Raw genomic sequence first — 18075 nt, 5'->3', positions numbered from 1 at the left:
AACCCGAGGTGTGGACATGCAGTCGCTGCTCGTGGTCATGGGCCAGGTCTTTGCTCCACAGATACTTGAGTCTCGAGCGTGGCCTGAGAGCGTCAAGAAGGACCTCTCGGGCCACTTGCACAAGTTTATGGCTTCACTCACTGAATCCACATTTGAAGCACAAAGAAAAACGGTGCTGTATTTACCGTCCGGTAACTTCCTGCCCGATGTGATTACCGCCGCCAAAAATAAGGATTTAGTTCAGCAGTTGGAGTCGATAGTTATCAGCTGGACACGTCAAATAAAGGAAGTGGTCAACAGCCACGACAATGCGTATCACGCCGAAGTATCAGGGCCCCTCGAAGAGATTCAGTTTTGGCGCTCACGAACGGTGGATCTCTCCGGGATATCGCAGCAACTTCAGAGAGAAGACGTTCGACGTGTCGTCTGTGTTCTCGAGGCGTCTAAGTCGTCATACTTGGCGCGGTTCGAGTCCCTGGTAAAAAAAATTCAAGACAACTCCATCGAGGCTAATGACAATCTGAAATTTTTAGAACACCTGGTCGCACCTTGTGAGGCACTGGCGAGCTCCGATCCTTCTGGTACGTAGACGCTTCGCTACGGGAAAAGCCACTCCCCCGATGACATGAGAGCGCTGATTTCAAATCCCAATTAGGCATCTGTCAGATACTTCCGGAGCTTCTCGCGTATATACGGATGATTTGGACTTTGTCTGGTTCTCACCTGTGTTGTTTTGGCGACTTGGTTGTTGCATTACACTCTTAATTTGCACTTTTCGCAATTTTCTCAGGGTTCTACAACAACGAAAACCCAGAACGCCTCACTGGGCTGTTGCGTAAGATTTCTAATGAAATCATACACCGTTGTTGCGCCAAGATATCACTGGGCGAGGTTTTTGACGGTGACGTCGAGGGTTCGATGGTCAATCCAAGGAAACCCGTGTCTCGGCACTCGCACGCAAACTTATTTGAGGTTTCATCGCTGGCAGGTTGCACTTGATGAATCAATTCAGTGTGGTGTCCTGTGGAAGCGCATATACCGCCGCACGGCTGCTGCTATTCGAACCGCGCATCCTAGTGCGCCACGCTTGCACTGGACGTTTGATGATGCATCCATTTTTGCACAAATCGATGCTTTTGTGCAACGCTGTCGTGACCTGCTTGAAGTATGCGAAGGCCAAATTCAGTTTTGTCGAAAATCTTCTGAGACACATGGCAGACCAGGGTCGCTACCTCGGTTTGGGGGCACGCGCGGCCACGAGATTACGAAGGCGTTGATCGAAATACAGGACCAATTCGAGCAGCAGATCGACCGTCTACGTAACCTTGACTACGAGATTTTAGATGTCAAGACAAGCCATTGGCACGACGACTACAACGTGTTCAAAAATTCCGTGAAAGATCTCGAGGTGATGTACACCAATGTGATGAACACTGCATTTGAAGGGGTCACCCGCGTTTCTGAGGCTGTGGCGGTTCTGGAAATTTTCTATTCCCTTGCAAAGCGAGATGCTATCCAGCGCTGCGTCGAGAAAAAAACAGTCGATATGTACATGCTCTTCATTCACACGGTCGAAGAAATTCGCCATGACTTCGATGAGAATCGCAGAGCGCCTCCGCTGCGCAAGCAATGAGCCAAAATGGGCTGGGTCGGCCCTCTGGGCCAAATCTCTTGCACAGATTGTACAGGACTCGTGGAGTCTCTTGCAGAGCGCAACGTGCCTTCCGCCAATAATCTGGGCATTCGGTGTCTAAAAATCTGGACGAATTAGTTTATCCTAGCAGGATAGATCTTTTTCTAGGTATTTGACGCACACGAGGGAAGCCGACGAAGCAGAGGCTGCATACAAAGTGCTCATGGGCGTCCTGAACGACTACAAGGCAAGCCGCTACAAGGGATGGGTGGATTCTATGGAGGCTTTGGATTCGACCATGCTGCAGGCGCGCCTTGACAATCCTCTGATGAAGCGAATGGAGAGGTCCGCTGCGACAGAGGAAGTTTTGCTCGGTGCAACTCCTGTTTTGAACAAAGGTAAAGATAGTCTTCTTGAGTGTAACTTTGACAGAGGGCTGCTCGCGATGTTCTCTGAAGTGCAGTATTGGGAGAAATTCCAGGGCGAGTTCTCCATTCCCTATGTTGCTCATGATATCTGTAATCAGCGAGAAAAGCTTCGTGTGATGCGGGAGCATGTCATGTTGATAGTCAGGGCGTATAATGCGATCCTTTATGACCTGACTGTCGAAGAACGCCGTCTATTCTCCGATCACATCCGAAAACTCGACAAGCGTATCAATCAGGGTCTCCAGAAGTTGACATGGGCCACGAAAGGTGTTGTTGAGCATTATGTAAAAGACTGTTGTAATCACTGCGGAGAAATACACGCAATTGTGCGTCGATACAAGGAGGGGAAGCACAAGATATCCCGCGAATGTCGACTTACGGCGTCCCTTCTCTTGCTTCGAATCGATAAGAATGCTATATATGACGAGGGTATTTTTGAGGCAAAGCAAGCAAACCACCGCACTGAGGTGAAGCGACGCTTTCAACAGAGCCATCAAAATATAAAGCAGGAGCTCCGAGATATGTTTGTCAATTTTCGCGAGGGTACCTCCGAGGTACAACGTGAATGGCGGGAACTCGTCAAGGAAGTCGACCGCGAGGTGGAAGTCTCGTTGCGGCAGACAGTCAAACGCAGCCTACAGGAGTTGAGCCGAGCTATCAATGGCGACGCTAAATCTGAACCACAGACTTTGTTTGGTGTCAAAATAGTGCTTGAAAACAGCCGCATTGATTATCGACCAACGATGATAAATCTTACGCACGTTGTCAACATTGTTGCAAAGGAGCTTATATCGACAGTCGCAGTTGTCCCACGCTTGCGCGAAGTGCTAGTTGCCGAAACAGAAAAGCCGCCGGCCCATGCTACAACTAATACTGATGAAGACGACGGCGTTGTGCGATCCGAACGCCATCCTTCATTTTACTCAGTAATCTCTAATGACGAAGACATGCTCAAGATTGTGGTCCAAATTATGAATGGGATGTCATCTACCGCAACCGAGCTTCAAAAATATCTTGGGCGCGCCATCCGCGTGGAAAGTCCTTGCTGCTACTCTTGTCACTCCTGCACTTCCGCAAGTTCTTTTGATGATGTTCGCGCAGGTACTGGGAGAAATATAAGCCCATATGGGAGATGGACAAGGAAGCCTACATCCGACGTTATGCCAAGGCAAACCGAAGTCTGAAGAACTACAATGATGATGTGACTAAGTACAAAGATCAACAAGCCGAGATTCAACAGGAGAACATGACCCACATGATTAATTTTGTGCAACTCGATTGCACACTCCTCAAAGGGCATCTTGTTGCCCATTGCCAACAATGGCAGCAAAAGCTATTGGGACTCCTGAATCAGAACGCTCGCCAGGGGCTAGACTACCTTCACGACTTATTTTCTGATAACACTCGCACACTGCGAGCAACACCCCTAAATTTAGAAGAGCTCTCTGATAAAATTCGTACGCTACAGGAGCTTCGACGCAATAGCCCAGCCATCGAAGCAAAAATCCCCCCAATAGATGAGATGTCATCTCCGAATATCAGCTCCATTCTTTGGAGGAGCTGAGTCTTTCTCTCTGACTGATTTAACAATGAGATACGCGTGACTTTGCTCAGGTACGCAACGTTGGCGAAGTTCGACGTCCAAATCGCATCTGGTGAAGTGGCAAAACTTCAGCAGCTACGACCTGCTTGGAAGGATTTCCTCGAGATGCTCGATGAATCACAGCACTCTTTGGACAAGTCAAAGGTCAATATGAAGCGAGATCTCGAGGCTAACTTGGAAAGTTACAGTCAACAAGTTATACAATTACGTGAGCAAGTCATCGTAGAAGTCCCCACATCCCAGGACCTATCGCCCGACGAAGCGTACTCCGTGATAAACGACTTCAAGCTCCGTGTCGAGGCGGTGCACGACCGCAAACGTGGACTTCGGTCCGGGCTTGAGATTTTCAATATAGAGTCACCTGATCATAAAGAGCTGCGAGACACTGAGCGTGACTTGGATCTCGCCGAACAGATTTGGACTCTAGCGCGCGAATGGACCCTTGCATTCGACCGCTGGAAGACGGGTCGTTTCAATGAGCTTGACATCGCGGAAATGGAGACTGCGGCCGGGCAATTTAACAAAAAGGTGGGCAAGCTAGGTCGTGAGATTAAGCGCTGGGGAATCTGGGAGCAGATGCGGACAAAACTGACAGAGTTCCTGCAGACAATGCCTTTGATCCAAGACCTTCGAAATCCAGCGATGAGGAAGCGCCACTGGGACACTCTGAAGAAAGAAATTCATCGGGAATTCGATGAAACTGGCGCGGACTTCACGCTCGAAGCTGTTTTCTCAACGGGCTTGAACGCAGTTCCGGATCTTATATCCGAATTAAGTGCCAACGCAAATAAGGAGCTAGCAATCGAGGAGTCTCTTAAAGATATCGAGACCCGTTGGGCGAAAATAGAGATCGAAATCACCAGCTATAAAGATACCTACTACAAGATACGAAGCACGGACGATTTATTCCAGGCACTCGAGGACGATGCAGTGTCCTTGTCGACTATGAAAGCTTCGAAATTTTATGGCTCCTTTAAGCCTCGTATCGATAAGTGGGAATTCGCCCTTGCGCTCGTCTCTGAGGTTATTGAACTGATCCTTACTGTACAGCGCAAATGGATATATTTGGAGTCGATTTTCATGGCATCGGAAGACATCTGTAAGCAGTTACCGAAGGAGTCTGCTCTTTTCATCGAAGTTAACACGACGTTTACCAGCATCATGTCATCTGCCGCTAAGCGACCAAATGCAATCGTGCAGTGCACCGCCAGCGGCATGCTCGAGAGCGTAAATGGTATGGATGAAAAACTGGAAGCGATTCAAAAGTCACTCGATTCGTGCTTATATGTGTTTCCGAAAGGAACCAAGTGTAGTGTAGTTCAGATCAAATCCTTTCAAAAAGCTTAAATTCTATGAGAAATGTGCTCAAAGGTACTTGGAAACCAAGAGGAATGTCTTTCCCCGGTGCGCGCAGTGTCGTTCAAAGGAACACGCCTACTCATGAGGAGTCCTGTGCTTGTGCGACAATGTGTGAGGTCAACTCATGCGACCGCAGGTTCTACTTCGTCGGCGAAATCGTCGCCAACAAAATTTTCCACGCGAACAACAACTAATTCTTAGGTGTCCGACGACGACCTTCTGGAAGTACTTGGTCAAAGTCGCGACCCGTTAGCTGTCCAAAAGCATATTAAGAAGTGCTTTGAAGGCTTCAAAGCTATGGAAGTAATCGCGCCTGGGAAGCAACTAAATCGCAATTTCGAGGTGATGCCTTGCCTCTGCCGAATGCATCAGGTTGACGATTTGTTCTGCATAGGCGATCGGGATGCGGGAGACCTCGACTGGCGAGACATGTGCGTTCGTCTCAAATGTCGTCCTAGATGGGGCAGTTGAAAACTGGCTCGTTGAGCTGGAGAAAGCCATGATTAGCTCAATGCAGAAACTGCTGGCTGGATCAGTTCAGGCCTTCAGAGGTAAAAATAAAGAAAAGTGGATCACGGACGTCCAGGGTCAACTCCTCATTACAACAGGGGCGATACAATGGACGAATGACTGTTCCAAGGCGCTCAACAATATCTCTAGCGGACAGAAGAATGCCATGAGACAGCTGAAAAAAAAACAGATAGGATACTTGACGCGTCTCACAGACATGATCCGCGGTCAGTTACCGAAATTAGTGCGGAAGAAATTGGTTGCATTGATCACCATGGAAATTCACAATCGCGATGTAATGGAGCGCATGATCAAGGCGGGCTGCTCGTCTGTGACAGATTTCGAATGGCTCTCGCAGCTACGATATCTCTTCAACAAGGACGAGGGGCAGTTTGGCGGCATCTGCAGTGTGCGACAGACAAACTGCTGGCTGCAGCGTCACATGCGTGATTCTACAGTTTCGCGCATATGACCTCTGGCCCCTCGCAGGCGTACTAGAATATGGATATGAGTATTCCGATACTGCCCATTGGGAAACCGGCGTTCTTCGAAACCAAATCAAATTGGTGAAGATCTGTTTCAGGTATCAGGGAAACAATGGCCGTCTGGTTGTGACGCCGCTTACAGATCGCTGTGTTTTGACTTTGCTAACTGCTAAGTTTCTCAATCGCGGCGGGAATCCCCTTGGTCCAGCAGGTAGCTAAACATTCTTGATATCGAATTCACGACTTAGTACTTCTCACAGGCACGGGGAAAACAGAAACGGTCAAGGATCTCAGCAAGAACCTTGCTATGCGGCCTACCTGAGCTTTGATTTAAGGCCTTGCACGGTCGACAATAGAATGAATCACTGTGGTTGCCGCCGCAGGTATTGCGTGGTCATAAATTGTGCGTTTTGTACGCGTCTTATCCCATGTGGCATGGGCCTCATATGGACGAGCCGGCAACGCAGGTTCAGATGGTATGGACTATAAATCGGTCGGGCGAATATTCTCCGGGCTTTGTCAAGCTGGCGCCTGGGGATGGTGCGTCCGGTGGTGTTCCTTTTATTCGTTTCATCGCGCGCGCCTCCCTCCGCAGCTTCGACGAATTCAATCGTATCAAGATTGAAGTCATATCTGTCGTCGCGATGCAGGTTCTTTCCATTGTCAACGCTTTATCACAACATGCAGAAACATTTAACTTTATGGGCTCATCAATTCGATGTAACGTCAACTGTGGACTCTTCATAACCATGAATCCTGGTTACGCGGGCCGCACAGAGCTTCCCGACAATCTGAAAGCTCTAATGCGCCCGGTCGCTATGATGGTCCCTGACCTTGCGATGATCGCTGAAGTCATGCTGAGCGCAGAGGGCTTCACAGATGCGCGTGTTCTTTCAAAAAAAACAATCACGCTGTATTCACTGATGCAGCAGCAACTCAGCAAACAAGACCACTACGACTATGGGCTCAGGAACTTGAAAGCAGTTCTGAACATGGCGGGCTCTATCAAACGTGCAGACCCTTCAACGAACGAGGAGGCGATCCTAATGCGTGCATTGCGTGACATGAATTTGCCAAAATTCATCAAGGATGACGAACGTCTTTTTCGTCTGCTTCTCGGTGACTTATTTCCATCTCTGGAACTACCAGTATCTGAGATTGGGGACCTTAGCGCTGCTCTTGAAGCAGAATTGAAGAGTGAAGGCCTGCAGACACACCCTTTCCTCTTGTTTAAGATTGGGCAGCTATACGACTCCAAGCTCACCCGACACTGCAACATGCTTGTCGGGGCGACTCTCTCCGGTAAGAGCACGGCATGGAAAACGTTGGCAAAAGCAAAAACTTCACTCGCAAAGAGTGGAACCGATGGTTATGTTCCTGTCACTTCCTTTGTTATCAACCCGAAATCCATAACACTGACAGAGCTGTATGGAGCGTACGATCTTACGACGTTTGAGTGGGCAGATGGTATTCTATCAACAATTTTCAAATCCTGCGCTGAATCAGATAAACCTGATGAAAAATGGGTTTTGTTTGGTGAGTGTTGTTATTATTTACCGCGTTAAATGAACTTGTTTATTCGCACAGACGGGCCTGTGGATGCAATGTGGATTGAATCCATGAACAGTGTCATGGACGATAACAAAATCTTGACGCTAATCAATGGGGATCGGATCCCATTAACCTCATCGATGAGCTTGTTTTTTGAAGTTGAGGACCTCAGGGTGGCGTCCCCGGCGACCGTCTCGCGTGCTGGTATGATCTTCGTTGACCAAAGTGAGATGGGGTTTGGATCATTTGTGGAATCGTGGCTTGACCGCGTGTTTGGGAGCCAGGTTGAGATTCGAAATTTTCAGCACGGACTTTACGAGAAGTATGTGCCTAAAATTCTGGATTTCAAGGGAGCTAACTGCGAAGAACCTGTCGCCACCTCTGACTTTAATGCTGTCATGTCCCTTACACAACTCTATGAGACGCTCCATACCAAAGAGAATGGCCTGGATACGGCCATGAACATGCAGGCATACAGCGCGTTGGCAGAGAAATGGTTTGCATTTGCGGTGACCTGGTCTCTCATGGCTGCCGTGGACGAAATTGGTCGCAAAAAGCTAGACGTGCATTTGCGGGATATCGAAGCACAGTTCCCGCCCACTCATACTGTCTACGATTATTATTGCGATCCCAAAAAAGGAGATTTCGAATTGTGGGATAGCACCCTTACGGCATGGCGTCCCCGAAAGGGGGATCCCTTCTTCAAAATGATCGTGCCAACGACAGATACTGTTCGTAATTCATTCCTTTTCAGCACAGTAGTATCGTCTAGGCGCAATTTACTGGTTGTGGGGAGCACTGGAGTTGGTAAGACAGTCCAGGTGGCGAGCCTTCTCTCCAGTTTACCGAAGGCAAACAGTAGCCTGACCATAAACTTCTCCGCTACCACGAAATCAAGCACCCTCCAAGGGATCGTAGAGGGTGCGATGGAAAAGCGCTCGAAAGATAAGCTGGGTCCCACTGGAGGCAAGCAACTGGTGCGTTTGGCACATTCAGATTCAAGAGTCCTCACTACCCTCAACTCAGGTCGTCTTCATAGATGACTTCAATATGCCGCAAAAGACATCAGCCGAATCCCCCTTCCAGCCTCCTCTTGAGCTGCTTCGGCTTTGGATGGACTACGGAGGTTGGTACGACCGCAGCAAATGCGCGTGGCGTTTTGTATTAGACACGCAGCTCATTTCGGCTATGGCACCGCCATCCGGTGGACGGGCGGTGATTTGTAATCGGACCCAAGCTCGATTCCACCTTGTCAACGCAACGGCACCGGACGATGCTCAACTGACAAGAATATTTGAGTCGATCTTGACGCCCAAACTCCAGGAATTTGACAACGAGATCAAGCCTATGGGGCGCCCCTTGGCTCTGGCTACCATAGCACTATATCAGACGGTGATAGACAAGTTCCTCCCAACCCCTGAAAAAAGCCATTACCAGTCATCAAACTCAGTGTAGTGACGCAATCATTGTACTTTCAACTAGAGTCACCAGGTTTAACTTACGTATTGTGCTTCCGTCTGAATCAACGTGTCTTCTCAGTAGTGCCGAATTATCTCACCAAGGCTGACATTTAACAGGCTGCACTGCCTCCCTCACAGGTGACGTTGCCAAGGTGGTTCAAGGTACGCTTCAAGCAGAGAGGCAACGCTTTGACACTTCTCAATCGATACTGCGGCTTTGGGCACACGAGTGTATGCGTGTGTTTGCCGATCGCTTCCTACAAGATAGCGCCGATGACATGGGAAGATTCATTGACATATTGGGTACAAAAATGCGAGATAATTTCGAGGATGCCGAGTGGAGTTCGGTCATGGGAGATGTTGATGACGAGCGCTACGGTCCGATCATCTGCAGTTTCATGGACGAAGGTGCGGAGACGCTCTCATATGAAGAGGTCAGCGACTTTGCGCAACTCAAGCAGCGCTGTGAAGATAAGCTCGAAGACTACAACCTCGAACCTAAGCTGATAAACATGAATCTCGTTCTCTTCAAGGACGCTGTGCGACATGTTTGCAGGATCCACCGTACTCCCGGGGCCTTTTTTGGCAAAGATGGGTCATTTTGAAGCAGGCCACTTCAAAACGGGGGCAAAGTGGCTGTCGGACTTTACGCGCCCAGATTTGCCCTCTTGATTGCACTTAATTTGCAAGTTAAGTATCCTCTTCTGTAGGGGTTCTGATGATGCCTCGCGGAAACACGATGCTCGTGGGCGTAGGAGGTTCTGGACGCCAATCCTTAGCACGTCTCGCGTCATACATTGCTGATATTGGCGTGTTCACAATCGAGATAACAAAGCAATATCGTCTAGCTGAATGGCATGAAGATATAAAGAGTCTTTTTGAAACAACGGGGTTGCTGAACAAATCTACTACGTTTCTGTTCAATGATACACAACTCAAGGAACAGGGCTTCCTCGAAGATATTAATAACATCTTAAACTCTGGTGAGATCCCCAATTTGTATGGCAAGGACGAACTTCCCGGTATATACGACGGGGTTCGCAAGAGGGCGGTCGACGCCGGATCGGAGGGCACACCGGATGAACTCTGGTCTTTTTTTGTTGAATGCATTCGATCTAACCTACATCTAGTCCTAGCGATGTAATAGAACATATCATGGCAGTCAGTGTCAGCGAATGAGCTTTTTTTATCGCCAGATCTTGATCTAGGTCACCCGTTGGGTCAGCGCTGCGTACAAGGTGTCGCTTCTATCCGGGCCTCATCAACAATACGACGATAAACTGGTTTCATCGCTGGCCAGCTGATGCGCTCAGCGCCGTTGGAACTGCATTCCTAGTTGACATGTCCCTGGATTCGGATGAAATGCGTGTTAAAATCTCCTCTATCTTTTCTATCGTCCATATAAGCGCTCAGGACTCGTCAGATCAAATGCTGGTCGAGCTCAAGCGCCACAACTATATCACTCCCACCCACTTTCTAGAGCTCGTGAAGGGCTATCGCCTGATCTTGATGGAAAAGCGCGCTGAGCTTGGTAATGCGAGGGACAAGTTGGCAAACGGACTCGCAAAACTCGTCGAAGCACGCGATGGCGTGCAAGTCATGTCGGTTGAACTAGAAAAAAAGAAGGTCGTGTGTGCACAATCACAAAAGGATTGCGAAAACCTTCTTGTGGAGATTGTTTCGGAGCGACGTGTAGCTGACGAACAGCGCAAGCAGGTAGAGGCCGATTCAGAGAGAATAGGCCCGTCACAGAGTGTATGCATAGTAGCAGAAGGCTCCCACCCGCCCACCCCCCCGGTCCCACCCCCCGCGTGCGCCACCGACCGGGTACCTTTCTGCGGTACTCTGCAAGGTAGTGACTCATTTTTATCTGCGCGTGAATTTAGGTAAAGAAGAGATCGAATGCAAGGCAATAGCGGATGATGCCGAGGCGGAGTTGAATGTTGCTCTGCCGGCTCTACAGAAAGCAATGACTGAGGTTGAGAAGCTCGATAAGGGCGCTATTTCTGAAGTCAAGGCATACAAAAGCCCCCCCAAGCAGGTGGAAACAGTACTAGCTGCAGTGATGATTCTTTTTAGCAAGCAGACGGACTGGAACACAGCAAAAAAGGTGCTCGGTGAAGCCAATTTCTTGCAGAGTGTCAAAAGCTACGACAAGGACAATGTCAGCACTGCGATCATGAAGAAAATTAAGGGATATGTTTCTCATGCAGATTTTAAGCCAGAGGCGGTTGGTGCGGTGTCAAAGGCCGCCGGGGCCCTTTGCACATGGGTTCATGCGATATATATTTATGCTAATGTTGCAAAAGAGGTGGCCCCCAAGCGAGCTCGGCTGAAGGGAGCACAGGAATCGCTGGCCGGCAAACAAGCTTCGCTAAAGAAGGCCCAGGAAGAACTTGCAGAAGTGACCGCGAAGGTCAATCGACTCAAGCAGAAATATGATGACTCTGTTGGTGAAAAGAACCGACTGCGTGCAGAGGCAGATCAAATGCAATTGTTGCTCGATCGAGCAGACAAGCTTGTCAAAGGTTTGGCAGGGGAAAATGAGCGATGGCAAATAAGCATTGGCCAATTTCAAGGAGAGATAACTCGATGCCTTGGTAATTCACTCGTGGCTGCAGCATTTTTATCATATGCGGGCCCGTTCGACACACTCTACCGATCCCGTCTTGTCTCCTGCCGGGGTGCTTTTCAAAACTAGAACATGTATTCGGAATTTCCTGTAGGTCAACGCCTGGCTAGCAGCTGTAAAGGACAAGCAGCTCCCGTATACTGACAGCCTCACATTTGCTGGATTTTGTGCTCGCCCAACTGATGTTAGGCAATGGAACATACAAGGACTCCCGGCAGATGACTTCAGCACTGAAAACGGAGTAATAACCGTTCGCTGTTCGCGATGGCCGCTCATGATTGATCCGTAATCCGAACCATGCCGTCAGGGACCTTGCTGAGTGTCTTTTAAACTGAACATGTTCGTATATCCCGGTGATGCAGCCAATACACAGGCAAGGTCAAGCCAACAAGTGGGTTCGTCGCATGGAAGAGGCGGAGTTGCGCATCGTTGATCTAAAATCCAAGGACATGCTGCGCGAGATTGAAAATGGGATTGTCTATGGGATGCCAGTGTTGCTCCAGGATGTCCTAGAAGAGCTGGACCCTGCTCTCGAGCCAGTTCTTGCCAAGGCCTTGATCAAGGTTGGCAATCGTGAAGTGCTACGATTGGGCGACAAAGAACTTGACTACAATCAAGAATACCCCAGCGTCCGATCTCAGCCATTTGCGCTTTCTTTAGCTCGTTGTCAAGGAACCTCCACGAAAGAGTGGGGTGGGGGACGAACCGAAGGTCAACAACAGACACATCATTAACGAATCTTTCGTAGGAGTTCAAGCTGTATATTACGACAAAGCTGGGAAATCCGTGCTCAATCGGTGTTTGCAGTTTGTAAGGGCAAACGTGCTAAAAGATGCATTCCATTCAGGCATTATACGCCAGAAGTTTCGACCAAGACGACTATAATCAATTTTGCGGTGAAGCAGCAGGGCCTCGAATCTCAGCTCCTTGGCATTGTTGTGCAAAAGGAGCAACCGGCACTTGAACGACAAAAGTCGGACCTTACCTTGCGTGTAGCGGCTGGGAAAAAAAAATTGGTCGATCTTGAGGACGAAATTCTTAGACTTCTCTCTGAGACAGAAGGTAGTCTCCTCGACAATGAAAGCCTCGTGGACACGTTGCAGCAGTCCAAGGTCACATCTGATGAAGTCTCCCGCCAGCTCAAGGAAGCTGAGGAGACAGAAGTGCGAATTGATGCCAAGCGTGAGGAATTTCGTCCAGCTGCCATAAGAAGCTCTATCGCATACTTCGTCTTGGATGACATGAGCCGTGTCGATCCCATGTACCAATTTTCTCTTGATGCCTATGTCGATCTATTTAACCAGTCCATGGACGCTAGTCGCAGCAATGCCAAAAATGTTGGCGGGGCAGATAGATGCAAACAGATAAATGCGTGGCACACTCTAGCGGTGTACCAATACACCTGCCGTGGGCTATTTGAACAGCATAAGCTTTTATTTGCATTGCAACTCTGCCTGCGCATCATGACAAGTGAAAATAAGATCCCCAAGCAAGAATTTGACTTCTTCTGTCATGGCGGTGTGGTTGTCGATCGTTCAGAACAGCGTCCGAATCCATGTCCTGAGTGGATCGATGCGGGTACGTGGGATAACATCACGGAACTGGACAATATTCCTGCATTCATGGGCATCGCCTCGGCATTTGAACAGGGGCATCGAGATTGGAGGGCGTGGTTCACCTCTTCGAAGCCAGAAGAGACCCCTCTCCCAGGTGCTGTGCGCATTATTATGATCAGCGCCAATTTGCTGAGCTAATTTTCTCCTTAGGTGACTGGGAGAATAAAGTCACGGAGTTGCAGCGCATGTGTATCATTCGCGCACTCAGGCTAGATCGTGTATTATTTGGCGCCACGCGTTTTGTCAGTTTGAATTTAGGGCCACAGTTCGCAGATCCTCCACCGTTTGACCTGAGGGCGGTGTATGAATCGTCGACGCATCGCACGCCACTTGTATTCGTTCTGTCACCGGGCGTCGATCCAACTGCGCAAGTGAATGGTCTAGCTCGGGAACTGGGTATACGCATCGATATTTGCGCTCTTGGTCAAGGACAGGCGCCCGTGGCGATGAACCTGATCACCGCCGGTCTGAAGGAGGGCTCGTGGGTGTTTCTTGCAAACTGCCACCTCATGCTAAGCTGGATGCCTGAGTTGGAGAAGCGTATCTCCGAGTACTGTGCTCTGACCGAAGATTCACCGAATGCACCGCACTGGGACTTTCGCCTGTGGCTCTCGGCTAGTCCTAGTCCCAATTTCCCGATTGCGATCCTGCAACGAGGTATTAAAATGACCACTGAGCCCCCTCGTGGGCTGCGCGCCAATATGACCCAGCTTTATAATTTGGTCAGCGACGAACAATTTGCACGATGTCAGCAGCGCTTTAAATACAAGAGATTATTGTTTTCGCTATGTTGGTTCCACGCAATCCTACTCGAGCGACGCAAATTCAAGAGCCTCGGTTTCAATGTCCCATACGAGTTCAACGAGTCAGATTTTAGCATCTGCCATGACCTTATCATCGTCTTTTTGGACGAGTACGCAGATCGCACGCCGTTCCTAGACATGGCCTCAGCCGTCTTACGTGTCCGATTCCTCTCAGACTTACATCTGCACCAAAAATGCACTTATCCCAGCCTACATGGCCTGTAGGTTTGATGCCATGCGATACTTAATTGCGGAAGCCAACTACGGGGGTCGTGTCACAGATGCCCTCGATCGACGACTCGTGGGCGTGTACATAAACCAATTTTTTTGCGAGGATGCAATTGACCCACAGATAAATTTCAGCCTGGCCCCACAGCAGCAAGACAGTCCGTATCTGATACCTAATGATGGTGATCTCCTTTCCTGCAAAGAGGCCATTAAAAATTTTCCCCAGTCTGATGCCGCGCTTGCGTTCGGCCAGCACGCGAATGCAGACATTTCATCGCAGATTGAGGATTCGAATCGGCTTCTCGAGACGATCGTATCGCTTCAGCCGAAAACAGTAGTTGAAGGCGCGGAAACAAACGAGTGCAAAATATTGCGAAGCTGTCGCTCGATGCAGGAGCAGGTCCCTCCAATTTTCGAGCTGAAGGCCGTGCGGAAAACGATGGACCCACGCGCAGACCCAGAACCCATGAAGACGGTCATAGGCCGGAGTCGATTACAGCATGTGCCCTTTGACCCAATTGACAGACTCATCTACAGGTGCTCTATCAGGAGGTGGATCGGTATAACAATCTCCTTCTAATGTTGCACCACTCCTTAAAAGACCTCGAGCTTGGTGTGCAGGGATTAGTTGTCGTCACACCCGAGCTCGAGGATGTCATGGAGGCCTTACTCGAATTCAAAGCTGGCTTCCTTGTCGCAAGTGCTTTCATAGTTTCATTCTCATCAATATAGGTGCCCGGTGCTTGGTCAAAGTGTTACCCCAGTCTAAAACCGCTTAGTTCGTGGATCCGGGATCTCGTCAAAGCACACTTCCTTTCCGGAAACCTGAGTTGTGAATGAGTGACAGCCGATTCATTTCACTCGCAACAAGCTGATTCATCTTTGATTCTCGGCTGACTTTAGGTGTCTAGGGTAGATGCGCTTCAAAGGTGGATTGATGAGGCTCTTCCACGATGCTTCTGGCTGCCTGGGTTCACATACCCGACAGGCTTCTTGACTGCATTGCTGCAAACCTCTGCACGGAAAAACGGAATTGCGATCGACACACTCAGCTGGGAGTTTCCTGTCGTGAATACCTCAGCACCCTCGATCACTCAACACGCAAAGGACGGGTCGTATTGCCACGGCCTTTTCTTGGAGGGTGCACGGTGGGATCTTGACAATGGCTGCCTGACCGAGCCAACTCCGATGGAGCTGTTCTGCTCCATGCCTGTGATACACTTCAAACCTGTTGAAAACAAGAAGAAATCTTCCAAAGGATTATATTCGTGTCCTCTCTACATGTATCCCCTGAGAACTGGGAGCCGAGAGCGACCATCCTTCGTCATTTCCTGTGACGTGAAGAGCGGCGTACAAACATCTGATTATTGGACGTTATCGTCGGCGTCTCACGAAACAAGATACTTTCTGAGAGAGAATTTCGAATCGTTTGCATATGCCTTTTCCAGGTGTCGGGGAACTGCGATGCTTCTCTCCACAATCTACTGAGTACTCGGAACCGAATCATTCTCCTCGACGGCTTTGCCACAACGTTGCTGATAGTTGCCATAGCAGCGCCCTGCTGGAGAGCCTTGCGACTTCAAAGCACTGCTCGGGCACCCTGGGGGACCAACTAAAAATTGGAATGCAACATTGCCCATACTGAAGGCAGCTCAGGAAATAGCGAGGACCTCCTACTATCAGCGGCCACGTCTAGGTTCCTTCCTAACTTGGCACCGTGAATTTACGGGGGGTGACACCAGGCCGCGACGCCGTCCAAGCGCGCGAGTATAGTGGCCTTACCTGGGCCAAATTGACGCGGGCGCTCCTTAACCGACCCCTCGCGTGTGGGAGAAGGGCCGGGGAGATAGGACTCGGAGGACGTCCAGGTGGCGATGGTGACCGCGCGCTAACAATATTTTTGAGAGCACATGGCTGCTACTAACAGCAATGGGGGGGTGGGATCAAGTGGGGAGGAGCTAAAGCATGTGAAGGTGGAGATGCATGATGTCCGAGTCACGGTGGCTATGGGCATGCCGTCAGAAGACGGCTCCGCTCCGTCTGCGCCTATTAACAAGAGCAGTCTCTCGCGACAGTGGGAGGGCGCTAATCACGCGCCCGCCCCATAACCTGTAAAGAATCTAGGTGGCTTGTGCCTCTAGTAGTGTCCTTATTTTATCTACAGCGAGCGACGGTGGATACATATCCAATTTTAGTGATGTTGCTCCTTCTTTTCTTTCCTACTCACTTCAAGGCTTAGCCCACTCAAGCGGTTGGAGGTGGGGAGCCTCCGATTCCATTAGCCCCCGGGCTAGAGTAGGGAGTCTGCCTAATTATTACCATACCCTAGTCCTAGAGTCAGGGCTGAGGGTGAAGTTCCTTCATATTTTGGTCCCAGCTACCGGAAACTGGAGTCCTCAGACCCCGCCGACTCTGCTTGCGCCGATACACCAGCGGATTTTGCGATTGACACTGCACATACCCTCCTCCGCCCCCGCTGAGGTGGATGCGCCCGGGCTGCGCCCTCCAAGCGCGGCCCGCTGGCCTCCATTCCAGGCATTCTAATAATCAGTCGAGCCCAGGCAGGGACCAAACTAGAGCGCGCCGAATCTCCCGGTCGAATTTCTCGTAGGCGCAACCCGCCTGTGGCGCTCTTGTGGCCAGGCTGGGAGTGGGCTTCCCTGATCCACAGGGTGGGGTTAGCTGGGCTAGATAAGACCAGCACTTGGCTTGAACCAGCGCGCTGGACAGACACCTAGAAAGAGCCGGGTGATTGCGCTACCGTCTAGATGGCCTTTGGTGAGTCGATTCTTGCATCTCGGAGAGCAAACTAACTTAACCGAACCGAAGCCCGGCTAGCTTCAACCGAATGGCTCCATGATTTTCCGCGCAGGGGTCTTAGTTATATGTCAGGGCGTTGCCCTGGGCACCACCCCGAAAAAACTGGTTCATCAGAAGCGCCGCCAGAAGAGCAATACCATAACCAGCAGCTAGACGAGAATGGGTACTCACCTGAAGCATGTGGTATGACATGAAAGCGATTCATTACCAGGTAGTGGTTGTGCTTAGGTCAGTAAACGAAATGAGGTCCATTTATCAGGCACCATCATGAAGTATTTTTCCATAGCTGCTTGGAATCTGTTCCGGTAATTTGGAGGTTGGATGACAGTAGGCTCCGCCTGGCCAGCTATCATACCTACAGACTTGCCCATGCGCTCCATCTTTTTTACGATGTCATATTGTCGCATGTAGTCAATGATCCCAACCACGAGCTGGTGATTTTCATCATCCATCCCAACGAGAATCGAGTAGTCGACAACATTTATGAGAGAGAGGAACAAGGTATCATTGAGCACGGCGTTGTTGAAGTAAGCCTTGGCTTGGTCGTGCAGGGGCAATGGTCGGCCTTCGGTAAACTCGACGAAATTCTCATCCAGAAGTACAGGCTGTGTCTGTGTGACTTTCGCAGATTGGTTCAACTCTCCAGGGGACAATTTTCCTGGTACAATCTTCATATCTCCATTAGAATTGACTCGAGCATATCGTGACCTCGTGCTGCCCTTGAGGTCAAAGGCTCTGGTGATCAGTCGCTCGTGAAACAGGTTCTCCATGACGACAACTTGCTCCATGATCCTCTTTCCGTTCACTCTGTTATGCGAGCCAATCTGGTAAACACCGAGGACCTTGACAAGTAGTGTGGAATAACGATGAAAAAATGCCTTGGATAAATATTCAAAGTACGCAGGAGCATACTCCAGAAACATTTGTAGCTCGGTTCGAGTTATCTG

At 49.7% G+C, this 18075-nt stretch overlaps 1 protein-coding gene across 1 annotated transcript; it reads left to right on the top strand.

Moving 5' to 3' along the window:
• Nucleotides 1–7605: 7605 nt before the first annotated feature.
• On the top strand, nt 7606–18073 carry AURANDRAFT_72661 (hypothetical protein; the record flags this gene model as incomplete). Its single annotated transcript, XM_009043344.1, is given in 24 exon segments — nt 7606–8546; nt 8596–8961; nt 8997–9060; nt 9168–9593; nt 9740–10169; nt 10238–10782; nt 10916–11713; nt 11851–11902; nt 12035–12372; nt 12410–12458; nt 12509–13371; nt 13428–14301; nt 14444–14810; nt 14846–15019; nt 15041–15106; nt 15212–15681; nt 15757–15849; nt 16433–16789; nt 16920–16985; nt 17340–17360; nt 17415–17433; nt 17540–17737; nt 17757–17866; nt 17890–18073. The coding sequence occupies 17 exon segments, from the start codon at nt 7623–7625 to the stop codon at nt 15794–15796; spliced, it is 6846 nt and encodes a 2281-aa protein (XP_009041592.1).
• Nucleotides 18074–18075: the final 2 nt, after the last annotated feature.

The sequence above is a fragment of the Aureococcus anophagefferens genome (assembly GCF_000186865.1).
Source record: "Aureococcus anophagefferens unplaced genomic scaffold AURANscaffold_51, whole genome shotgun sequence".
In the NCBI taxonomy this organism is placed as follows: domain Eukaryota; class Pelagophyceae; order Pelagomonadales; family Pelagomonadaceae; genus Aureococcus; species Aureococcus anophagefferens.
Note: the sequence above shows the minus strand (reverse complement) of the source record. Positions and strands in the feature narration are given on the sequence as shown.